This window comes from Megascapheus bottae, chromosome 6 (genome assembly GCF_031878675.1).
Source record: "Megascapheus bottae isolate mThoBot1 chromosome 6, mThoBot2.hap1, whole genome shotgun sequence".
NCBI classification, from domain to species: domain Eukaryota; kingdom Metazoa; phylum Chordata; class Mammalia; order Rodentia; family Geomyidae; genus Megascapheus; species Megascapheus bottae.
Window position 1 is genome coordinate 31721801 of NC_143514.1, and position 26321 is coordinate 31748121.

General features: G+C 40.5%; 1 protein-coding gene across 1 annotated transcript in view; it reads right to left on the bottom strand.

Moving 5' to 3' along the window:
* Positions 1-26321, bottom strand: part of Ak5 (adenylate kinase 5) — a 220263-nt gene that overhangs the window by 47975 nt on the left and 145967 nt on the right. The window contains exons 9-10 of the mRNA XM_090334589.1: positions 8227-8269; positions 4909-4953 (exon numbers count right to left, since the gene is read on the bottom strand). Coding sequence (XP_090190715.1) covers positions 4909-4953; positions 8227-8269 — 88 coding nt within the window. The remainder of the gene's footprint in view (positions 1-4908; positions 4954-8226; positions 8270-26321) is intronic.

Here is a 26321-nt window from a genome sequence, read left to right on the forward strand (position 1 = left end):
TCACAACCACAAATGGTGAGTGTGTGTGTGTGTGTTTGTGTGGTCCCCATTTTCATTATCGAACTCTAAGACATCATTTGCTTTTCAAGGATACCCAGAAACAGTTACTGGAACACTGTGGCAAGTTAAAGCATTGTATCCAATTCTACTAGCCATTGCATTTTTCAATGAGTAACAGTTGCTTTTCTTTCCCTTTTTTGGGGGGTTGTGGGCCTTAGACTCAGGACTGGGTGCTGTCCCTGAGCCTCTTTGTACTCAAGGCTAGTGCTCTACCACTTGAGCCACAGAAACACTTGAGGGTTTTGAGCGGATGATTGGAGATAAGAGTCTCATTGACTCCAAACCATGATCCTCAGATTTCAGCCTCCTGAGTAGCTAGGATTACAGGCGTGAGCCACTGGCATCCAGGTAATAGTTACTTTTTAAAATTGAATATCATTTCTACTTTCTGAAACACCATCTAACAAACTATGACCTTTTTAGATTTGAGTGTGTTGTAGACATTTTCTTGAAGGAAAAGGAAATACAGTTGTTTCAAGAAAAAAAATGGTAACATTTGTTGCCAATATTTAAGTATTGTGATAGATATATGCTCCCTAGCATTGTTTAACATGCTAACATCACACTTGAGAAGTCAGAAGGCAGTGGCACTTTCTCTGTAGGGTAGATGGGGCATTCGATAAGCTAACACTATGAAGTGTCTTCTGTACTGCCCAGCATGTGTTAAGAGCTGAAATGATGATAGTTTTTACACAACTCTACTGCGTTAACAAGAAACAAGGCCAGCTTAGCAGAAAAAGATGCTTCTTCTCACAGAGAAGGAAGTACTACAGGGAGAAAGGCACTGCTGCATCAGACCTGTCTTCTTTTTACCATAGAACAGAATAAAAGGTAACAGTAGTGTAATAAAATAACGAGGGACAGTCAAATACTGGGTTTGAGGCAAAATTTCTTATTTCTCTAAGAAAATAAATAGGACTGTTTGTGCTGTCATTCGTGTGTATAAACGAACACAAAACATTACCAAATAGCTCTCAAAGCTTCCTACTTAAAAAACTTCATCACAGTCAATGCCAATGTACACAAGGCCATTTGTGTCCATGACACGTTGAAAGTGATAGCTGCTGAGTGGTGACCTGATCATTATGCCATTAACTCCCGCCTCACCTAATTAACCAGATGTCTTTTCTAAATGGAGTGTTTTGTTTTTTTTTTTTTTCTGCCAAGGCTTTAACTCTGAACTAAAGGGAATTGAGTTCTGCATGTCTGGGGCAGGGACAGACAATGAAAAATGGGGAAGGAAAAACAAAGTTTAGAGAGGGTGATGATGAAGAGGAGGAAGCAAAAAAATGAGGAAGGAATGAAATAAAGAAGGAGGGAAAGAAGAAAAAAGGGAGGAAAGGTAAGAAGGAGGGAAGAGGGGAGAAAGGAAAGAAAAATAAGGGAGGGAGGAAGGGGAATGAGGGAAAAAAAGAAGGAGATCTGAATAGGTTGTGAGAAACCATAAAAAATAGCGAGGCTTTTTAAACATAGCCTTTCATTTTCCAAGTACTCTTCGGGTTTTTGTAATGGCTGAAGCCATGTCTTGTACATTCATATCAGATCTTGTCTTGTGTGGGGACAGGCAGAGATCCTTGTAACCACCTGTGCTTGCCCTCTGAGATCTAACGAAAAGGGATTTCTCTAGAAGCAACTACTGTGCTGCTTTCTTCCTGAGTAAGAAGATGATATTCACACCATATTCTGAGGTCAGCCAGGTTTATCCTCACATGCTTCCTTCCTGGATGGCAGGCACTCCTCTCACCTGCCCCACCTGGAATGGTTGGCTTGCAAATGAAACCAAGAACCTCCAGCTTAGGAGGAAAGTGCCTGTTTTCAGTGAGAGGGTAGCACCGCACAAAGCCAGGGGCAGCTGTGTGGGCTCATAATTAACCTGAGAATCGTCCTGCACAGAACAGCTACAGCACAGCCCCCCCCCCCCCCCCCCCCCGCCTGTCAGTTCCAGTCCAGGAATTCCAATTGCTATGTCGGTTGTTATGGAAACAGACCACAGTGCTTCCTAAAGAATTCATTATTCCAACAGATATATTCCCCCATCATTATAGGGTATCAACATGGGTGATTCAGACATAAGGGATAGAAGAGCTCAGAGAAAAAGCTAGTGATTAGAGAAGACTTCTCCAGGATCCAGAAGTTAAACCTGACTTCCGGGCATGATTAAACAGGGAGGAAGATATCATAAAGAACTGAGGAGGAAGGCAGGTCAACAGATAATAGGATTATAGGTAGGGCTGGAGCCAAAGACTGGCATGGGGGTGTCCAGGGAAATGGGAAAGAGACATTGAGGCCAGTCTAAAGCCTCAGGACCTATCTGTTCATTAAAGGGAACAAATGAATACTTTAAAATACAGAGAGAATGCTGTAGGAATGGTAATTTTGTTTTTATAAATAAAAAACAGTAATGCCTATAACCCCATGTAATGGATCAAGGTGTGAGGCCAGCTCTGGAAAAAAGTTATTGAGACCTATCTGAACCAACATACTATATATCCCAGCTATGCAGGAGGTATAGGTAAGAAGATCACAGTCTAAGGCCAGCCCTGGCAAAAAATGTGAGACTCTCTTAAAAATATCTCTAGCAAAAAATTCCCAAAAAGCCAAGGGTATAGAACCCTTGTATGAAGTCCTGAGTTGTTTCCAGTGAGAATGCCAACCCAGTCTCTGCTAATACCACAGCACTGTGGTTCTGATCGATGCTAAGACAATAAATTGAAAAGTGTACAAATTAGTAATCTATGCACACAGAACCATACTTGTGCCACTAGAATCATCTGAGTCATGTTTATGAAAAATGACCCAAGCAGCTGAGTTGTGTCTCTGACATCTTAAATGTTATGTCATAAGCTTATATTGTTCTGTGATATTGTAGCCCCAATTACCATTGTGCCATCTGTCAAGGAAGAATTTAGAACGAAGGGCTAGTTTCCATAGCCTAGGAATATGCCATTCCTAAATATCAGAATGGCTCAAGTCTTTCTTTTTATTTAAGTAGTGACTAACCAACAAATGGAAGTACAGGAGAGTTGGTTAGATAGAAGAGAAGGATTTCACGCAGATCTAGGGGCTGGTTCCAGGGTGAGGGCTGAGGCTCTTTGAGGGTCTCATGCAACATCTAATGTCAAAGATTTTAAATTGTGCTCTTTCCCTTTCTAAAGGGCACAGGATTATGCAGTGGGCGAGCTGAAGTCTTTAGATAAATCTAGGCAGAAGTGACATTTCAAAATATATTTCCAAATTCATCTATGAATAAGTACTGGGTGAATCCAAAATAATGCTACTGCAAGAGGTAGCACAAAGCTCCATTAACATGCTGTATCATCACTAGAAGCTCTGGGGGCTTCATTATTTTAAGGATTGATGCTCCTAAGATAATGAAGAATTCCTATTTTTCTTTCTTGTCAGTCATGGGGCTTGAACTCAGGGCCTAGACACTGTCCTGAACTTTTTCCACTCAAGACTAGTCTCTAGGACTTTGAGCCACAGCTTCACTTTCTGGTTTTTGAGTGGTTAACTGGAGATAAGAGTCTCACAGACAGTCCTGCCCAGGCTGGATTTGAATTATGATCCTTAGATCTCAGTCTCCTGAGTAGCTAAGATTATAGGCATGAGCCACCAGGGCCAGAATAGAGTTCCTAGTTTGATGTCTAGATATCTAACTTGTTGAAAGGGGTGATTAAGATGTATTATATCCATAAACTGTTTTGTTTAATGATAACACCTTTGTATAAGTATTTATAGATAAAATAAATTAAAAAAGAGCCTTTCCCTTTCCTAATTGGTTTTTGTACATAAAATTCAAACAGAAACTAGAATACATTTTATGATATACATGCCAAGAAAGCTGATTATTAATATTGATGTTGAAAAGGTAATTTTAGTAATCCATAAGCACCACAGATTTTTCTTTGAAATTATGACATCAGAAATGTATTTTGCTTTCTGAAAAGAATGCATAGGAAGAGTTCAGTCTGCTCCCAAAGTTAAGAACAAGGAGTAGCAGATGAGAAACAGAAGTAAGGTAGAGTTCAAGAATCCTTAATTTGGGACAGTCTGTTCTCCTTGGCTAGTGTTTTCTCTGTCACCTCCCTTGATTAGCTTTACTGGCTCTGTCTCCTAGTTTTCTGTGTAAATGTTGCCTACTCAGAAAGCCTACCTGGGCCACCCTCTTCACTCTAAAGTTGGCTCAGAATTCCCTGGTCCAGCACTTTATCTTTTTCCTATTTTTGCCTCAAGGTGTGTGGCACATTCATTAGTCTCTTCACTGGAGTCCTGGTCACTGCCAAGCATGGGTCCAGTGTTCCATGGCAGAGTGTCAGAAAGAGTTAGAGTTCAGGACAACTGAACCCACGCAGTGTGTATTGGAATAAGGAACCGCAAGTCACCGACGCTTGTCCCTTTTTCGCCACCAGTTGGTGGAATGATTTTGTCCAAACCTTTTAAGTTCTCAGGATCTCAGTTTCCTCATATGTCAGCGAGGGAGGTTTCTTTAGAGATTTGCAAGAAATTGTCCCATAGTTAGTATGCAAGATTTGAAGTTTATCTGAATGTGTTTCTGAAGAAACACAGTCATGGAAGAAGGGCAGATCTTTTCATTGTCTAACTATGAATAGAACATTTCTAAGAAACATCAGTTAAGTATATATGTTTTAAAATCCTTGAATGAGAAGCAGAACATGTCTTTTGAGAGGCATTCTAAAAGTATTTGTGTTCTTCCCCATCTCCCTCCTTCCCCTCCCCTCAGGTATTAGGCCAATACCAAACATGACTTGAAAGCTGAGTGTTTTTCCTCCCCTCCACCACTTGTTACTATGAACAACTGTATTAGAAAAATTGAGGGCTGTTACTTACCCATCATGAAAATAATTTTATGTTTTCTCAAATCTTCCATGAAGCCTTTAAAAGAAGAATAGTTTAAATTACTGGCAAGAAATACTGTAGTAAAGGCCTGATTTTTACACGTTATATAACTCAGATCATGTATTTGTGCCCAAGAATTCAACCAGCTCATCACCACATGAGCATTAATGAGCTGCTTAGTCAGCCTAGCAGGGAAGCCAGGCCTCTGCCCAGAGACTGGTGACCCAGATGCAGGTCAGGTTGCTATGAGGCTCAGAGCTGGAATCTCTGAGTCCACAGGCTGATACCGCTCCAACCCACAGGACCACTCCAAGAAAAGCATGCCGAAAAGCTGTGTACAATCAGAGACTCTCTAGGGGGCTGGGAGTTCAGCCTAGTGGTAGAGTGCTTGCCTAGTATGCATGAAGATCTGGGTTTGATTTCTCAGTAAAAGCTGGAAGTGGTGTTAGGGCTCTAGTGGTAGAGCTCTAGCCTTGAGAAAGCCCAAGGACAGTGCTCAGGCCCTGAGTTCAAGCCGCAATCCTGGGACTTTAGCTTTAAGTTCTTCCTTGACAGATGGCACTATGGTAATTGGGGCTGCATTATCACAGTACAATATAAGCTTATTAAAAAAAAAGAGAGAGACTCTCTAGGTCTGTATCTATTCTTGGACTGGTCAATTTGGGGGCAATCTGTTCTAGGCAGGATAGTGGGGGTGGTACAGGTTGATTCTTGGATTTGCTTATGCAAAAGCCAGGAAGAAGTCTAGAGTGAAATGGATGGGTATGGGTGATGGAGTATGTGGTGAATTAGAGTAACCATTCCAAGTCAGGTTTTAGAGTACTGTGCGGACCAAACAAAATGTATCTGAGGCTGCACAATATGTTGTGTGTATGTGGGTCATGGGGCTTGAACTCGGCCTGGGCATTGTCCCTGAGCGCTTCAGTTCAAGGCTACCACCCTACCCTTGAGCCAAGCCCCACTTCTTCTGGTTTCTAGAGGTTAACTAGAGATAAGAGTCTCAGGTCCTTGTGTGCTTGGGCTGGCTTTGAATCTTGATCTTCAGATCTCAGCCTCCTGAGTAGCTAGGATTATAGGCATGAGGTACTACCCCCAGCTCTGGATAATTTTTTGAATGAAGCAGATATGATGGCTGATAGAGTAACTATTTGAATATCTTGTGTGTGTGTGTGTGTGTGTGTGTGTGTGTGTGTGTGTGTGTGTGTGTGTGTGTGTATGAGAGAGAGAGAGAGAGAGAGAGAGAGAGAGAGAGAGAGAGAGAGAGAGAGAGAGAGAGAGATTCCAGTTTCTTTATATGGTAGCCTATAGTATGTGTGGGAAGATCTTATAATAATCTTATGTTGATTTTTCTATTAAAGCAGATAATTGGAGTTCCTAACATGGAAACCATGAGGCTGAACCTCTTGGGATCTATTTGCAATCTAGGAAAGTGGTTATGGTTATTTTTATGTGTGAGCTTTTGGGGATATGGTATTACTTAATAGCTATTTAGTAAATGATGGTACAGTCATATAATGTGTTTAAATGACCTGGGAACATGTGAATGCTATGGTATACAGAAAAAATAGCCATATTTGCATATACACGTTTTGCATCAGAGGTACAGAAGGTCACACTGAAGTAAAATATGCTAGAAGTTGACCATGGCTGTTAGCCATAGATTTTAACTTTTTGTTGTTGTTTAATTACTGTAGTTTAAATATTTTTAGGCAATATGTTTTAAATGACCCTTATTTTCTACCCCTAAAGAATCTCATCAGCATGTGTGAATTTTATAACCAGAGAAAACATTTATTAAGCAAAGTCACTTCACATTCAGTTGAGAGGAGTGGAGGATTTGCACTTAGCTAAGTGAAAGTTAACTCTTGACTCATATGCTTATGTGATTTTCTTCATGAGTCACTATGATGTCATCTGGGGACAGATTTTCATATACTGCAATTTCCATGATCATTAAATGACACTTTACCACCTCATGTTCAAGGATCAATGCAGAATTAGAGCTGGGGTTAGTGTTAAAAGCTGTATCACTTTATGTATTCACAGTCAATACTATAAACATATTTCCATTAACCATGGTGATAACTTTTTCAGGATGTATAAATGTTAGAAGGTATTTAACCTATGGTACATTTTTTTGGTCATGGTACTTGAACTCTGGGCCTGGGCATTGTCCCTGAGCTATTCAGCTCGAGGCTACTTCCCTACCCCTTGAGCCACAGAGCCACTTCTGGTTTTCTGGTGGTTAATTGGAGATAAGAGTCTCACAGACTTTAGTGCCTGGGCTGGTTTTAAACTGCGATCCTCAGAATTCAGTCTCCTGAGCAGTTAGGATTATAGGCATGAGCCACGGAGCCCAGTACAGTTTTTAAATAGCATAAAATTTGTGTCATTTTATCAATTTTTCAGTTTCAAGAATAATTTGGAATTTTGGGAGACTTCTAATATGATAAATATTACAAAGCATTATTATCTCATTGTTTCTTGGTGTATCTTGGTCCCAGTGGTAGACCGGAAAATAGCCAGTACTATTTGAGAAAACACATTTGCATTTCAACGAAGATTCTTTTTAAAAAAATTTTTATTGTTATTAATAGAATGGTTGCACTATATTCGCCAGATAGAAGGTGTATTCCCTCCAACTAAGATTCTTTTGTTTTCTGATGTTGGTTCTGAGGCTTGAACTCAGGGATTGGGCATTGACTCTGAGATTTTTTTGCTCACGGCTAGTGCTATACCACTTGAGTCATAGCTCTATTTCTGGCCTTTTTGGTAGCTAAATTGGAAATATGAGTCCCATGGACTTTCCTGCCTGGACTGACTGAATGGCAATGCTCAGGTCTCAGCCTCCCAAGTAGCCGGGATTACAGGCGCAAGCCACCGGCCACTGGCTGTTCTTTAAAGACTATTAACTTAAAATCGACTGGCTCTCTTTACTGAGGCAGTTAATTATTCAATATATTTCAATGCTAATTTATAATTATATGCAAATTATACGATTACATACTAATTATTTATATGACTCTTTCAGTGAGGCCCAAACATTAACGAGCAACTATCTTTGAGTTTAAATTGGCATTTTGGGAGTTACGTTCTCTGGGCCATTAGAAAGTGCATGCCTTAGTAATGAGTTCCTTTGGTTCTTCATGTGGACCAAGAAGAGAGAGCTATCGAGTTCTACTCCCACTCATGTTCCCTGGTCAAGAGAAAAGTTCACATGGTTGATAGTTTATCAAGTCTCAGCTGGTGTTTAACACAGAAGACATGGTTAAAATGGTATCTTTGGTCTGATCAGTAAAGGAAACTCACCTCCCATGGAATCCTCTCCAAATAAACTTAATTGATCATCACTCTGTTAAAAAAAAAATCACAGTATTAGATGGTAATACTACTGGGTACTTTTCAAGCTTTTTGATAACATGACCACATTTAATCTTCCAAAAAGCTCTATGAGGGAGGAACTCCAGACAGGGTGGGTTGTTTTTTTTTGGGGGGGGGGGCTCATGGGGCTTGAACTCTGCCTGGGCCCTGTCCCTTAGCTCTTCAGCTCAAGGCTACCGCTCTATCTTTGAGCCAAGCCTCACTTCCCGTTTTCTAAGGGTTAATTGGAGTTAAGAGTCTCAGTTTTTTTTTTTTTTTTTCTGTGCCCGGGCAGACTTTGAACCTTTATCCTCAGATCTCAGCCTTCTGAGTAGCCATGGCACCCGGCTAGCAGACAGGTTTTTTTTTTTTGTTTTTTGTTTTTTTTTTTGCCAGTCCTGGGCTTGAGCTCAGGGCCTGAGCACTGTCCTTGGACTTTCTCAAGGCTAGAGCTCTACCGCTTGAGCCTCAGCACCACTTCCGGCTTTTTTCTATATATGTGGTACCAAGGAATCGAACCCGGGTCTTCGTGCATGCTAGGCAAGCACTTTAACCACTAGGCCAAATTCCCAGCCCTAGCAGACAGTTTTATGAGGAGCATTTTTCAAATGAAGAATTGACCATTCATTCCAGATGTGATGCTGCTTCTGGATGTGGGATAAGATGATAAGGGATGAGAACTAAGGTTCAAACTTGGACCATCTGTCTCTGGAGTCCTCGCTCCCTTTGTAACTGGTATGTGCCTAGCCCCACTTCTTGATATATAAATTCTCTGTAAACAGAAAAGCTGACATTAAGAAGATAGGACCTGGCTGGTTGAGTGTTTCAAGAGCACCAGCTATGATCAGAAAGACAATGGTAGGCTCTGAGTTCAAATCCAGTACTTGAAGAAAGTGAGATCCTTCAATGTCAGAAGTTAATGGGGGGCTGGGAGTGTAGCTTTAGTGGTAGGGGGTTTGCCTAGCATGCACAAAGCCCTGGGTTTGATTTCTCAGTAACACATATACAGATGAAGCCTAAAGTGGTGCTGTGGCTCAAATGGTAGAGCACTAGCCTTGAGAAAGTCCAAGTGCTCAGGCCCTGAACTCAAGCTCCAGGAATGGCCAAAAAAAAAAAAAAAATCAGAAGTTAATTGGTTTTTGTGGTTATGACTGTTTCACAAAAAAAACAAAAATAAAACCAAAACTCCATAAATTAAACCAAAGTTGGCACATAGTTACAACTATTTCATCAACGGGTAGAATTTTCTGATCCATGTGCCAAAGCATGAAATAAGGAAAGCTGGAGGGATCCACTTTTATTAATGGTACTTTCAGAAACTCCCATTTTATTTCTATCTAGGCACACCATTTTCCCATGGTGTTAGGGGAAATTATTAAGAAAAAAAGTAGTTGTATAAGAAGGTATATGGTGAGAATGCACATCTACTATTTTCTTTCATTGTTTTCTACTTTCTTATCGGGTGTAGATAAATGTGTCTAGAAGTTTCTTTCAAGTCACAGAAAACTTTCAGATATCCAGGGATGCATTTGCATGACTGTCTGTCTGTCTGCCTACCTATTTCTTTCATCTCCTGTACAAAAAGTAGTATATATTTCTTACATATATATGAGATTATGACATAATGTTCTATGATATTTGCTTTTACATTTATGAATATATTCTCCACATTGATAGAGCATGTTCCCAGGCAGAACGTTTTCAATTGTGCAACAATCTATTTGAAGTCTAGTACCATCTTTTCTGTGCATGTATGTGTGTGCCAATACTAGAGCTTGAACTCAGGGATTTGCTTTTTGCATAAATTTCTTACTCATGGCTGGCATTCTACCACTTAAACAACACCTGTAGCCCAGCCTTTTCCATCCCAATTGGCCTTGACCCATAATCCTCTAGGTCTCAGCCTCCTGAGTATGTAGAATTATAGGAATAAACCATCGACACCTGGCCATCATTATTTTTTAATCCATCCTTTATTTATAGATCATATAACTGCTTTTAATCTTTGATTACAATTTGGAAAGTAGTCCAGTGACTGTTTGTATAATTGTCATTTCATATTATTCCTTTAGGATATATTCCAGAGGAGGAAAACCACATAGTCACAGAATAAATGTATAACTAATTTTTGGCAAATTGTCTTTTTAGAGGTTGTAGCCCTTTATAGGGACAGCTTCTGACTGTCACTTTACCCAAGCCCCTTGTTTCTAATTTGCTTTGATACAGATTCAGTTAAATGAGGCTGTCTGCTTACATTAACATTCCCTTGAGGAAACCTGCCCTGAAAGCACTTTGTTTAAAGACAGAGCTTTTGCCATCCTTTAGAATATATATGCCTCCAGGAGAAATGGATTGCTTGTCTTCTAAGATTGGCCTGTGTCTCCAGAGCTATTCTAGTAGAAGAAGAGCTTTTAATGGAGTAGTCATTCAAGGACACATCTCCATCAATGATTCCCCTTGTGTGAATGAAGAGAACACCGCTGTTCCTCAGTGAGCCTCCCACCAATTTCTAATCAAATCACTGCTCTTGAAAGTAGGAGAAGTGGGATGATCTGAACCAGCCCTGCCACACCTCAACCCCCGTTTCACAGATGAGGGAACTGGGGTTGGAAAGAGATGCCTTGTGGGAGGCCTATGGCACTGGTAAGGTCCGGGGTAGAAAGGGAGCCCATGGGGCCTGGAGTTTGGCCTAGTGGTAGAGTGCTTGCCTAGCATGCATGAAGACCCGGGTTCAATTCCTCAGTACCACATACGTAGCGAAAAGCCAGAAGTGGTGCTGTGGCTCAAGTGGTAGAGCCCTAGCCTTGAGAAAATCCAGACACAGTGCTCAAGGCCTGAGCCCAGGACTGGCAAAAAAAAAAAAGAAAAAAAAGAAAAAAGAAAAAAAAAAGGGAGCCCATACCTCCTACCACCCTCAGTGCTTCCTATGTACAGTGTAACATCCCCACTATGAGGTGGGTGGTGTTGGTGCACCGCTGATTTCTTGGCACCCTCCTCTCACTGCTTCAAAGGCTCATAGCAGTCTGGCCTCAAATTGGTAGGATTTTGTGGTGCAAGCTGTGCCCCAGAGCTCTCTTTAGGATTGGTGAAGCTAGGAAGAAGCCAATACTACAATTTGGCTTAGCTTTTATCTCTACCCTGCCCTGCTTTTCTCTGTCCTACAGAGAGCACAAACTAGTAACCTACTTGCACAAGCATCCCCATCTTGGTGGCTCTAAGGAAGTGGACCTTCTTTTGAGATCTCTGAAGCAATCAGTATGCTTGCCTGTGATTCTGCTGGACAATAAGAGACTCAACGATGTTGGCTAGAGAAGGAATGTCTTATCAGAATCTATTTGCTGTTCACTGACTGGCTGTTAGCTATATCCAGGTAGTATGAAGATGAAACCACTGGGTCCTTTCCTTCAATTTTTATTATCACTGTTAGAATACCAGATTATTCCCACAATGCAGGTTAGGCTGGATCCAATCTTCCTTGTATATGGTATCAGATGTTAGGTGTTTGATCAAGGTTAATCTGAATTCATAAAACAATGTGCTACCTGATAAAAGAGGTTGTCTGACCTGTATCTGGCTTCTGAAATCTAACCTGTTTTTCTTCATAGGTCTCATTCATAACCTCTATTTTTCTCAACCAAAGACACTGAGTGAGTTCTGGCTCTATTTTCATTAGATTGCTGATATTTCTGGGGCACAGATGCAGCCATCATTAGCTCTTAGGAAGGTCATGAGCAGTTATGAAAGCCTCGGTGAATAAATGAGATGTTTGACCAGAAGATGTTTTCCATTGACTCTCAATACATTCTATGGCTCCAGATATTCTGCAAAGAAAACATTCTGGCATCTTAAACACACAGAGGCACTTTTTGCTTTGGTGAAAAAGATGCCAACCTACCCCTGGAGGCAGTACATCACATCTCTTTACAGATGCGAGGGGACGCTGCACATGAAAAGCATCCTTTCACAGAGGCAATTGGACAAGGAACAAACTGTGTAGTCTCATTCAGGAAACATCTGATAAGGTGTTCATACCCAGTGGCTCTCAAGCTTTATCTTCAGTGAGGCATAACTTGAGAAATTGCAATGCTTTACCACTGAATTCCACTTGAACAGCTGTGTGTGCGCGCATGCACGTGCTCATGTGTGCGCATGCTCTGTGTGTGTGTGTGTGTGTGTGTGTGTGTGTGCATGCTCTGTGTGTGTGTGGTTATGTGTGTGTGTGTGGTGTATGTGCAGAGAGAATGATATGTATATATACATATGTGTATGTATATAGAGACAGAGAGAGAGAGAGAGAGAGAGAGAGAGAGAGAGAGAGAGAGAGAGAATTCCTGTCTCAGCTTTTTACCACTAGACTCTCCAGCCAGCCAGCTTAGAGTCTGTATGATGGGGTTAGGCTTTGCAAATGTTAGTTCAGGGAAGCATAAAAGCGATGCTAAATCTTCTGCACTGACACAGATGGTCTCCAGACGGCACTGATTTCATGTCAATGCCATTCACAGCTTTCAAATATGGAGCCAGGATGCAGCCTGCGTGGATGCCATGGATACCAGTGAAGATGGGAATGCTGCTGCCCAGCCATGAACACAATTCCATTTATTGTGACTGCCATCTGAGTGAATAAACAAATAGAGAAAGAAACTTATTTGGTAATAAAATGATACAATCAAAGCTAGGTGCTGGTGGCTCATGCCTGTAATCTTAGCTGCTCACTAGGCTAGGATCTGAGGATCACTGTTCAAAGCTAGCCTGGGCACAAAAGTCTGTGAGATTCTTATCTCCAATTAACTACCAGAAAAACAGAAGTGGCACTGTGGCTCAAGTGGTACAGCATGAACCTTGAGCTGAAGAGCTCAGGGACAGCGCTCAGGCAGAGTTCAAGCCCCATGGTAGAAAAAAAAAACAAAACAAAACCCCAAAACCCCCCAAAACCACAAACAATAAAATCAAATTAAGTTCTTTTCCTCAAATTCACAAAAATAGTGCTAGACAAAAGATGATAATTTCCTCCGAGCTCAGACAACAAACTTCAATGTACAAAACAACACAACAGAAAGAGGATTCAGATATTCCCATTTCTGAAACAATGTCAAATAGTTCTACATAGAAGCATAAATGCTAGCAAGTCATGGACCATGAAGTGCTAGCATGTGAAAACTCTACTAGTCTACTGAGACTGAGCTACTGCCTTGCCTTTGGTTGTAAGAGGAAAGAGGACAGTGGGGCTGTGGGGGAGGGGTGGATGGGAGACACAGAAGATCCTATAGTTCTCCAAAGGGTTCAGTTCATGTGGAATACACTCTTGAAATGAAATAGTTGTTTTTTGTGGGAATTCTCTTTATTATGCTTATTAGAACAATAGCAAAGCACTTTACACACAAATGATTTTTAAAAATACTGACTGGAACTATTACTAAAGTGGTCCTGCTAGTGTTTGCCAACTGCATTCTCACCAGCACAGAACATTGATCGTTTCCACTTTTCCGATCAGGAAGTTTGGGATGATGTGGACGTTCTAGAAAGCTGATGTGGCCTGTGCAGGAAGCCGGCTAGTGAGGTTGAATATCCTGAGCACCAAACATATGTTCTTCCTCCCTCCTGCTGCCCCATGTGAAGAAAGAGATCATTCAAGTTAAGGTGCAAACTGCAGATAAACCGGGGGGGGGGGGCAGTGTGAAGAGGTCAGAGGGGAGAGGTCAGAACACTCATCTGTCATTTTAATAGACATTGAAGTGGATATGCTGCTAATCAAGAGTCTGAAGGTAGATTTCAGTCATCAAATGATTTCAGAATAAAGTTTTCTAGCTTTACTGAATGAAGATTTTGCATTATGGATCTACAGCAGGGGAACCTTGGAAAATAGAAATGTAATGCCATTTTATCAAAAGGCAGGAAATGATTCTTGAGAAATGTTTTGAGTGTTCCTTTCTAAAGTATGTTTTCATTGAAAGCAATGGGCAATTTGAAAAAAAGTATGGGAAATGGTATATAATTTAGTTATACCCAGGAATTTATTCTGCAGCGAGTTCTATTTCTCATTTGCTGAAGTACACACAATTAGAGGTCTGCTTGCTGTGTGAGTACTTGTATAATTGAATAAACGAGGATCAAAAAATACAGCGGAAGTTAGAACAGCCTTTCTCCCACCATATTAAATTGCAGGTTCTCCACATGAGCTGGCTTTAAACAGTATTTGACAGAGTTAATTGTCTAAAAGGAATGGCAATTTCCTTATTTTATGTATCAAGTGAAATGTTGGTGTCTCTTAAGTAGGAAAACATAAGGGCATAACCTTTCACAGCTTTTTTGTGAGCTACTGTTTTTGCCATCACTGATATGTGTCTAACTGCTAGAAGACAGTAAAGGAAACACTTGCTTCTTACTTCAGATATCCAATGTATCTTTTTCAGGTGGTTAAAGGAGGAACAAAGTTCCCTTTCTGATTTCTTACTTAGAGTGAAGAATGACCATAAATCACATCTAGCTAGAAGCTCACCTTTATCTCCTTATTTTCCAGTTTCTTGTAATAAGCAAAACAAAAAGGCAAAGCCCAGCTTAAATCATTGGGAATTACGGAGGACAGGGCACTGGTACTAATCCTTTTGTCTGGTACTATATATTCTCCCTGAGCAACATGGGAAATCAGATTAAGAGGGAATAAAGTACTATGTGTGGGTTTATGTGTTTCTCAGGGAGCCAAACATCACCCAGAGTCATCCTCTGTACATATAAAGTAAGATGGTAGGAGATAGGTCTGGATAGGAGAGTAATTGGCATGCTCAAAGGAGTCTGGTGAATGTCCTTGACTATTCTTCCTTCTGGATTCCTCCGCTTATCACAGGCACATCTCAATGCTTTCTCTGCAGACCTAAGTATTTCCTGATTTTTTGCCACCATAGATGCTTTTTAACAGATTTCCTCAGATCTTGGACCTAGCCTCCTATCTTTCTCATTTTCATTATTCCTCAATGTCTGCTTTGAATTATCTGAATGAAGTTCTATAGCATAGGGGAATGAGAGGAGGTTAGTTAGTGGCTTAGTTAGTGACTGTGAGGTATTAAAGATGACATCCAAGATGGACTTGGGAATCCAAGAAGCAGATCACAAGTGTACTTCCCACTAAAAATAATCTTTAGATTGGCCAAGGAGATATGAAGAGGAAGGTGTTGGCAGGACTGCTGAAGAAAAAAAAAACTTTCATTGTTGAAAAAGAGAGCAACATGTGGAAAGAATCAGATTCACAGCCTATGGTTGTGCGAGACATGACGTTGCCTCTGTGTGCTGGGCTAGGGCTGAGGGAGGTGGAGGGGAAAGTGAGAAATGTGTTAGTGTTGGGCTGACCCAGGAGCTATCTATCTTTGGACAATGATTAAGGAAGAAAATAACTATTTTTGGTGCTGGTTCTGGCATTTGAGCTTGGGAGCTCTTCCCGAGCCTCTTTTGTCCCCCTCAAGGCTAGTCTATGAACATTTAAGTCACAGCTTCACTTCTGGATTTTTTTGATCGTTAATTGGAAATAAGAGCTTCACAAACTTGTCTGGGCTGGCTTCGAACCATGAACTTTAAACCTCAGCTTTTGAGTGGCTGGGATTACAGGCATGAGCCACCAGTGTCTGGTAGAAAACAACATTTTTTTTTTTTTTTGCCAGTCCTGGGCTTGAGCTTAGGGCCTGAGCACTGTCCTTGGACTTTCTCAAGGCTAGATCTCTACCACTTGAGCCTCCGCACCACTTCCAGCTTTTTTTTTTTTCTATGTATGTGGTACCAAGGAATTGAACCTGGGTCTTCATGCATGCTAGGCAAGCACTCTACCACTAGGCCAAACTTCCGGCCCTGAAAACAACATTTTTAATTGTGTAAAACAATTTGCATTAGCCTACTCAACGATTTACATGAGGCTACTCACAGGTGTAAACAAGTGCACCAAATTCCATTAAGTTTAATTGCAATTGCACAGTCCTTTCTTGGATGAATAATGGTGCAAACATATAGGGTAAGATTCTCTAGCTTCTCACTAATATTCAAAGGGTGCTTACAAGTTATCTAAGAAATGAGTCACTAGGGGTTAAGAATGTTTAGAACCTAAAACTTAAAATCAACATACAAAAACTAAGTTTCTGGAGGACTTGGCTATTCTAGGAATTTGACCATGGGTAAAAGGCTGGGCAGTGTTCACTGTTCCTATGGAATGTTTGTATATTCTGAATCTAGAAACCTTGTATTTCTCAGGAAGGATGCTTTGGTACTACTACTTTTGCTTTTCTTCCCTATTAATGGTGATTACCTTTATCATCATTAATTTGTAATGAGTTGTTTACTGAATGCCACCTGGTGTGACCATAGTTATCTGCAATGAAAATCTTTGAGGACAGGTTTTAAGATCTACCTGTTAAGTTCTATGGTGTATCGCTGAGTCATTATACTGCTCTCACCACAAAAGGTATGTTCCCAACTAGCCCTGTGTGCTGGTGCATAAAGGTCAATGCTATTGCAAAATTATGTGCAAGGGGGATAGTGCAGACAGGTGAAGTAAATGGGTAGTGAACATCATAAGAAAAGCCTGCAATGCTCTTCCTATTATTTTTTTTTTTCTTTTTGCCAGTCCTGGGCTTGAGCTCAGGGCCTGAGCACTGTCCTTGGACTTTCTCAAGGCTAGCGCTCTACCACTTGAGCCTCAGCACCACTTCCAGCTTTTTTGTATGTATGTGGTACCAAGGAATCGAACCTGGGTCTTCGTGCATGCTAGGCAAGCACTTTAACCACTAGGCCAAACTCCCGGCCCTCTTCCTATTATTTTATTATCCTTGCTATAATAATGACTATGTTTACTGAGTATTATTCACTTAATTTTCTTACCACAGTGGCCTACTGTGGTAGTTTTTTTGTTTGTTTAAAATTTTTTTTATTGTAATTAATAGAAGGATTACATTTTATTTTCCAGATAGAAGGTGCATTACTTCACAAACATTGATACCCTTTCTCATGTTTTGGTCCCTATTTCCCTTCCCCATCCCGCCCCTCATCTTGTTTCCCCACCTTCCCTATCCTATTTCAGATAACCAAATAAACATATATACAATATTGAAATAGTTCTTTAAAAAATCATAATCATGTCACATATTTGAAACTGTATCTTAGAGATTATGGAATGTGCCATAATATTACTCTTACCAAGAGCTGGGGCTGAAACTCAGCTCTATGGAATTCCAAAATTTAGATACCAACTTAAAAAATATATCTTCTAAGTGTTCCCTTAAAATAATAAAAGTTAAAATCACGAAGACAAATTAGGAGAGTTGTGTTTGTGTCCTCAGGTACTTTTTCTTCTGGAAATTAAAAAGAAAAAATTGACTGGAATCACCACTTACAGACAAGGGTATTCATCAAATGACGATTTTCTATTGAAAACAGCCTATTTTTTTTGTGCCAGTCCTGGGGTTTTAACCCAGAGCCTGGTCACTGTCCCTGATCACTCTTTTTCTTTCCAAAACAATCACTCTATTACCCAGCCACAACTCTACTTCCAGCTTTTGTTGATTTATTGAGATAATTGTCTCATGGCCTTGAACTCTGATCCTCAGATCTCAGCCTCCTGAATAGTTAGTTAGGATTACAGGTCTGAGTAACTGGTGTCCAGTTACAATAGCTTTCATTTATGCATATTCTAGTTTCTTGTAGGAAATATGTGCAAGTTTTTCTGGCAAAAAGTATCATTTATTGAGCTCCTGCCAAGTACCACAACAAATGTTTTCTAGTCATATCGTTATTTCAGACTAATAACATGTGGTAGGGCTTTACTATTCTTTATTTGTTAGTGAGGAAAATTAAGACTGCATTGACTGCATTTTTACTCTATAGTTTCACAATCACATATCGAGTAGAGAAAAGGCATATTGGTAGTAATTTTTTTTTTTTTTGCTTTTCTACGTATTACATTTTTCTGGTAGACTAATAGCAACTTCACTTTCAGGTTTTCATTCCTTATTCAGTCAGATCTTCTTATCCAAAGGTAGATATTTCCCTTAACCTTTAGCCTGTGCTCATTCAATACAGCAAGAAAAAGGAGAGGAGGTACAAATTCTGAGGCTATATTTCAACAAACTGTATGTTTCCATTTCTTCCTTAGCACTCACCCATCGCCCCTCCCCCCAAAACCCCATAAATCTTCTTAGGAAAGAGAGACCTTGAGAAGAAAAGGTTGAGTTATAGGGGCTGTTTCAGACCAAGTTGGCCCTGGCTGACTTAGAAGCTGACCACTTGAACTAGCAGAGAAACACAACCACTTGCCTCATGCCATGTCTCCATTCCCGTCTATATCTCTACTGATGAGATTCATTGGAAGAAATTGGTTTACACAACTGAGGTGTCTGGCTGTGCAAATCTGAAATCCATGGACAATATGGCAGACTGCAAACACTTGGTCAGGAGCTGATGATGGAAGGGGTCCACATTTTCCCTTTTCTTTAGGGGTACCCCAGTTTCACTGTCAAGGCCAGGGACTGCATGAGGCACACTCAGATTCTGGAGGACATGTTCCTCTAGCAATCCTATCTATAACATGCCTTCATGGCCACACCTACCCCAGTATTTGGTTCAATATCTGGATGCAATAGCTTAGCAAAGTTGACACATAAAAACTGACCATCACACCATGAATGTATGAATGACTTGAGTTTAGCTAAGTTCATGGGAACTGCTCAGAAACTAGTGTCTCTAGAGAAGTATCTAGTGGATGTTGCTTTAAGTTCCAAAGTGCTAGGCAGTGATGGGCAGTTAACAAAGAACATAACACTTGTTTTAAAATGATATTTGAAAAGGATTTTTGCCCTGAGGATTTTTTGCCCTAGCTGTATATCTCCTGCAAATGTGTTGTACTTGGAAACTGGGTGTTCTATCTCCTCTTTCAAAACCCTAGCACAAAACTCCACAGGAGGTAAAGAAAAACATTTTGTTGTCTTTTGAAAAGGACTATTTGGGGAGTATTTAAAAGGCATGAAGGATGACATCATCAGAAAAAGCACATATTCAACCCACTACCAAAACTCCAACAGAGGCAGGAGCTGAGGAGACTAGCTTGCTCTTTTTTACTTTCAAGATCCCTCACAGATATTGCTGTGCAGAAAAAAAGAAAACAACTGTCAGAAGAAGAAATAAAAGATGCTTGCATAAGACAAGTCTATGTAGAAGCTAACCCTTTCTTTCTTTTTTTTTCATTTTTTTATTGTAATTAGTAAAAGGGTTACATGATATTTGCCAGATAGAAGGTGCATTAATTCACATACATTGATACCCTTTCACATGTCTTGGTACCCATTTCCCTCCCCCCCCACACCCCCCACCCGTCTTGGTTTTCCCCCCTTCCCTATCAAATTTCAAATATCCAAATACAAATAAATTCAATATATCAGATAACAAAGTGAGATACTATACCAATATGAGATAACCAAGGGACAGCAAAGGAGATGAGAGACAACATAGTACATTAAGGACAACAATCATTCATTATATGGAAGCTAACCCTTTCAAGCTAGAACATTCAAGATGGAGGTCTGAATCTTTTCTAGCTGACTACAGGTAGCCCTTGCCTTGTGGCCAGAAGTTAGAGGCTGGGCCCAGAGGCACAGAACCACGTACATCTCTGTGTTACGCATGACACAAAGATTCTTGGGCAAGAGGCAGAGTGGAAACTAATTTCATTCACTTGTATGTCCCCAACAGATGTGAGAGTGCACTGAATCTGGCATCAACCTTCTTTGTTTGCTCTTGGTAATGTGAGCCTTTACTTAGTACTAAGGGCCTGTTTCATCAGACACAGTTCCTGTGCTGGGGAGACATTAGGTAAACATGGCTTCTGTCCTCACAGAGCTTGGTGGTTATTTCAATAGCTAGATACTACTCACCTAGATAACATATAATAGAATGGACATATATAAAAAGCAGAGTTATAGGAAAATTTAAACAAGTGCTCTAATATGGGCTGGGGTTTGGGGAGTAGTAGAATGTGTTGAGGAAGTGGGGATGAGGTGGTTAGTGGGGAAAGAAGATGAGTTCCAGGAAGAGCAATCAGTTGAGGCAAAGGCCCAAAGAGGATCAGCTCCTACTTTAGAGGAGCTGAGCCTGAGCTGGTGAGGCTGGGCCACAAAGAGCAGAAAGAGGGTGTACTGAGGACCTGAACAGACACTGAGGGGATGATAAGGGTCTCATGTTCTATCCATAGGAAGAAAGATTTTGGCCGGTAACAAATGGAGGTAAAAAAATTCAGTTCTGTGAAAAAAAAAATGTGTGTGTGTGTGTGTGTGTGTGTGTGTGTGTGTGTGTGTGTGTGTGTGAGAGAGAGAGAGAGATTAAGGATTGAAGTCTGGGTCTGGGTCTCACATTTTCCAGAAACTTGTCTATCACTTGAGCCATACCTTCATATACTTTTTCTGTTGGTTGTTTTCAAGTTAGTCCTTACTTTTTGCCTGCCTGGTCTTGACTATGATTCTTCTGTTTGTGTTTCCCCATGTTACTGAAGATTAATTACTAGAATATACTATTGCATCTAGTCTTTGGTTGAGATGGAACCTCACAAATTTTCTTTCTTTTTTTTTTTTTTAAACTCAGGCTGGCTAGGATCTTGGCTTTCCTGGCCACTATTTTCTCTCAAGTGGCTAGAGTTACAGGCCTGAGCCACAGTACCCAGCTAGTTTTGTGTCTTTATAAAGGATGATCACTTTAGATTCTTTGCAGAACATGGGGTGGATATTATCTTGTGTCTAAGCTGGAGAGAACAGTGGTCATTTTAGAGTGCTAGAGGGTTGATTAAAAGTAGACAGTAGAGTCTTGCACAGATGTAAGATGTTATTATAATATTCTTTGTTTTCTTCGTATGTCAAGGCAGACTTTAACACACTTTGGGAAAGTCATGTCTCTTGCCTGGGTCTCAAACCCCGTTCTGGAAACCACACACTGCCTCCTCTCATACATGCTCCACTGAACCACCATAAAATTCTATCCTAATGGCCTTCAGTGGAAGCTGATGTAAGCAAATGTTATTGAAGAACATTCTGAGCTGAAATCTCAGGTTCATGTGTTTCTAAACACAGATGACAATTCTAGCAGGTCCAAGTGGGCGAGTGGTTAAAATGCAGAGAAGAAACTCAGTCTTAGCAAAGTCTTAGGAAAAATCCCTCATGAATCTTTTCTTTTCTTTTCCTTTCTTTTCCCCTTTCCTCCTTCCTTTCCTTCCTTCCTTCCTTCCTCCCTCCCTCCCTCGCTTCCTTCCTTCCTTCCTTCCTTCCTTCCTTCCTTCCTTCCTTCCTTCCTTCCTTCCTTCCTTTCTTTCTTCCTTTCTTTGTTCGTTCCTTCCTTCCTTCCCTCCTTCCTTCCTTCTTTAAATAATGTTAGGCTCAAGAGAAAGTATCATACATTTAGCTCTTCATTTTTTTTCATTTGAGTAGTTGCCATGGCAACATAGGAACTACTCATTGCCTTCAACGAATTGCAGATTCACATTTCTCATCTCCAGCAAGTTTTTTAAGGAGGTAATCTTGCTGGGTGCTTGTGGCTCACACCTGTAATCCTACCTCTCCAGGAAGCTGAGATCTATGGATCACAGCTCAAAACCAGCCCAGGCAGCAAAGTTCATGATTTTTCTTTTAATCTCTAGTTAACTAGTAAAAAGCTGAAAGTACAGTTGTGGCTCAAATGGTAGATTACTAGCCTTATCAAACAAGCTCAGGGACAGTGCCCAGGACTGGTACAAAAAAAGTAATCTTGAGCAGTTGGTTTTTTCCCCCCTTCATAGCCTGATATCAGCACTCTCCTTCTACGGGATCCTGAAGTAACAGCACTTCATTTTCACAAATGATAAAAAATATAATGTGGAGAGAAACTAGTTGGAAATGTCATCAAGATTCAGATCTGTAGCCAGCCAAAATTGTGCAAAAGGCAGCCCCATCTTCCAGGAACAAGTTCAAAGTTAGAACATCCTTGTTTGGCAAAGGAGTCCCAAAGGCCATCTTCAGAATTGAATTGTAGAAGAAGAGGGATGAAAGGCCTTGCAAATCCATGCCTCCTTCCTCTCCAACACTCTGTCTTCTCATTCCCTACGGCTTCTGCCACATCGCTCATAGCCGTAATTACTAATGATGCCAGTCTCCATTTCTGTCCATTCTCCCCCTGAGCGAGAACACCATACTTGTTTTGTTTTTCTTTAAATGGTTATATAGGTTTCAATGTACCATGCCCATTTATGCATTCAATGCACCATGATTAGAGTTCCACCTTCCGTCATTCTTCCTCTCACCTATCCCGGTCTCATCAGGCTTCCTCTATCCATGTTTATATGTACATATAGAATATTCTGACTTCATTTACTCCAATGTTACATTTCTTAATGTAAATAAGATGGTGTGCCCTTGCTCCAAAGCTACAAGGGACCTTCCGCTGTGACAGCACACAAAGTCTTCCTACTCATGACACCCATCTCTTAGGTTCTTCTGTGTCATTCTCTGCTTCCATGTGTCCTGGATTTCCCTTCACTTTTTGCCTTTATCCAGACTATTAGCATTACTCACTACCCAGATCTTCTTATAAGACATTTAAAGCTCGAACTCCAGTTACTATCCTCGTTCAATTGGGATTAACTCTTCTTCTCATGTGCTCAGAGAACATGCTGTCTCTGTGATGATGCAAACTACATCAGGCTCCAGCCTGGATTGGAGTTAGGTGTATCCTTCACTAGCTTTTCCTCTTTCATAGTATCTTGATCTCAGAAGGTAGGGTAAGTGGCTCCACAAGATTTCATGACACTTCTATATGGTGGACACTTATTGGATTCTTCCCAGAATCCATCTTGCCCCTGAAACATGACTCTGGCCTTAGGTAATTCAATTAAATGAAGTAACACATAGAAGAGAGAAAATATGTACTCGAGGGAAATTCTTAATGACCTTTCAGTATCTGTTCCATACTTCCTCTAAGATTCTAGTGCATTCTTTCTTGATTTTACGAGAAGTTCTGAAAGCAATACAGTAAATTTACTTTTTTTTTTGCAGACAATAGCTTTGTTAAAGATTTCTTACCAAAAGAATCTCAAGTAAGAATCTTCACTTTTTAACTGTGACCCCTCTATACATTACAACAAAAAAGAATCTTCACTTTTTAAAAATTCGTATTTCTCAGGAGACTGATAATCTTGAAAGCAAGGGCTAAAAGTTTTATAGCTCCAGACATTAGCACAGGGGCTAGCAGTCAATATGTGCTTGCTCAATTGATATACAGACATTTTCTTGAATCAAATAAGATGATGTACAAACCTTACAATGTAGTCAATCAATGTAGATGAATTGGGCTTAGCTTTCTGTCCTTCCCTCCTCTTCCCAGGATGTGAAGAAAGATGTTCTGCTCATTGCAAGACATATTTGATCTCTCCCTTTGTAGAGTTTGTTTCAGTTTATGGAAATATTGGCTATTGGGAGAAGTAAACAGAAGTAAACTCCCACACTTGCAGACTCAGGGGAAGTGTAGGATCTCTGGGATCCTTTACTGGGTGGAGAGGCAAGAAGGAGCTTCTTTGTGATGGGTGGTGGTAGGGGGTGTGAGTCTGATCAAGGAACACTGCATGCATATATAGTCAGGTGAAAATGACCTCCTCTATTGCAAAATGGTGCTGATTGAAATGAGAGGAGAAAATCCTTGCAAAATGGGGCCGCTGGCTCACCAGTTGCACCCCCTCCCCTGCCATGCAACAGTGAAACCAACAGCCAGTATGCTGTTCCCTGGTCAACCAAAGGACAAGCCTTGTTTGAGAAAAGGAAAATCTCTATATTCTGGCTTAGAAAGTCTACTGAGAAATGAGCAGTCTATGCCTGTTAGAACCCCTGTCGAAGTTAATTTTCTAATCCTTAGATGCTGTGCAAGGATCTTGAAATGAGGATAGTTTTTGGATTATCTGGGTATCCAGTACAATCACGGGGAGGGGGAGAGAGAGAGAGAGAGAGAGAGAGAGAGAGAGAGAGAGAGAGAGAGAGAGAGAGAGAGAGAGAGAGAGAGAGAGAGAGAGAGAGAGAGAGACAGACAGACAGAGAGAGAGAGAGAGACAGAGACAGACAGAGACAGAGGTAGAATATCATAATCCTAAGGCTGACAAGGAAACTGGTGGAAGGGAGGATGAACAGAGAAAAAAGAAAGGGAAATATGTAGATTTGAAGAGATTTGAAAAGACTACACTGCTGGTCTTTAATATGGTGGAAGGAGCCATAATTGAAGGAGTACAGGAACAATTCTATGAGGAAGAAAGATTACATTTCCTGATGTGTCGACTTTAGGACAGTTCAGGAGACTGAATTGTTAGACAATAAATCAGCATTGCTTTAGGTTTGTGGTATTTGTTACAGCAGATAGGAAACTAATTGCTCTGCCTAATTATGCAGGGCTACAGTCTCCCGTAGAATGAGCTTTTCCCCTGTTGCAGTCTGCATGCACACAGGGCTGTTAGCCTACTCACTCTTAATAGTTGGCAACCATTGTTCTTAAAACTTAGGGGGAGATCTCTAAATATAAAAAAAAACAAATGTAGAATAAAACCAAGGGAAATAAAGAATGTAAAAAGTGAAGAAAATGAGAACAATCTAAACAGGAAGGTATGAGACGATATTACTTCTGTAAAATTAAGAAAAATTGTCATGGAGAAAAGGAAAAGTTGGGCAAGATGGATGATAAAAAAACATGGTAGCTGGAATACATTGAATAGAACTGTTACCGAATGAAATTAAGGGTTTTCCAGGACAATAGAAGCGAATGAAAAATTTAAGGTAGAAAAAAGGAGGTGAAGAATGACCAAGAGGCACCTGAAGGAAATATTCAACATCTCTGGCAATAAAGGCAATGCAAATCAGAACAACACTGAGATTCCACCTCATCCCAGCTAGAATGGACAATATTAAGAAAACTAACAAATCCTGGTGGGGATGTGGCCAAACGGGAACTCTGCTACACTGTTGGAGGGAATGTAAACTTGTTCAGTCACTCTAGAAAGCAGTATGGAGGGTCTCTGAAGACTACATAGAGTTTTCCTATGACCCAGCAATCCCACTCCGGGGCATTGATCCAACAGAACACAAACAAGGCCACATTAAAGCTATCTAGCCAAGATATGGAGTCAGCCCCGATGCCAGATGCCCCTCAATAGACGAATGAATCAAGAAAATGTGACATAATATATATATATATATATATATATATATCACAAAGGAATTATACTCATCCATCAGAAAGAATGATATTGTACATCGCATGAGGAATTAAGTGACATAAGCCAGACCCAGAGAAACATAGATTGCATGATTTTCTCCACTTATGGTAGCTAGAATGTGATTATGAATCTACAAGTAAACACACTGGGTGGTTAAAACAAGACAAAACAAAATAAAAACAACAGAACACTGGAACATGATAAATTATACAGGCCTTTAGGCACTCATACACAGTGAGACACTGAGGGAGAATATTCTTAAGAGAGGAACACAAAGGTGTGATAACTACATGGATTTGATCATGTACAATAATATTTATCAAATGAACTCCAGAAAATGGAAACGAGAGGTTTTTCTTCATTTCAGTCTTTCTTTTCCTTTTATCTTGTTTGTTCATTTATCTGCCTTTGGGAGGGTAGGTGGGGCCACAGAAATGGAGAGACAAAGGGTGAGCAGTTGCAGCGGCACTCACTAGATACTGTGTTGAAAATGAACTAAACAATTTGTGGGTGAGAAGGGGAAGGAAAAATTGGGAGAGAGTGAGGGAAGGGCTGACACTGTCCCAAAAGAAATGTACTCTTTATCTGACTTATGTAATTGCAACCCTTCTGTATATCACCTTTATAATAACAATAAAATACATGAAAGGAAAAAAGAAACCAAGGAGTGATAACAAAAGGCTCAATTTAGAAAACTTAACATTAGATTCTAAAAGGCAAGGACAAAGACATTGGAGGACAGAAAATGAGGGCGGTGTGTGTGTGGGGGGGGTGAGGGGGTTGAAGACAGTATAAAATATTCCAAGTG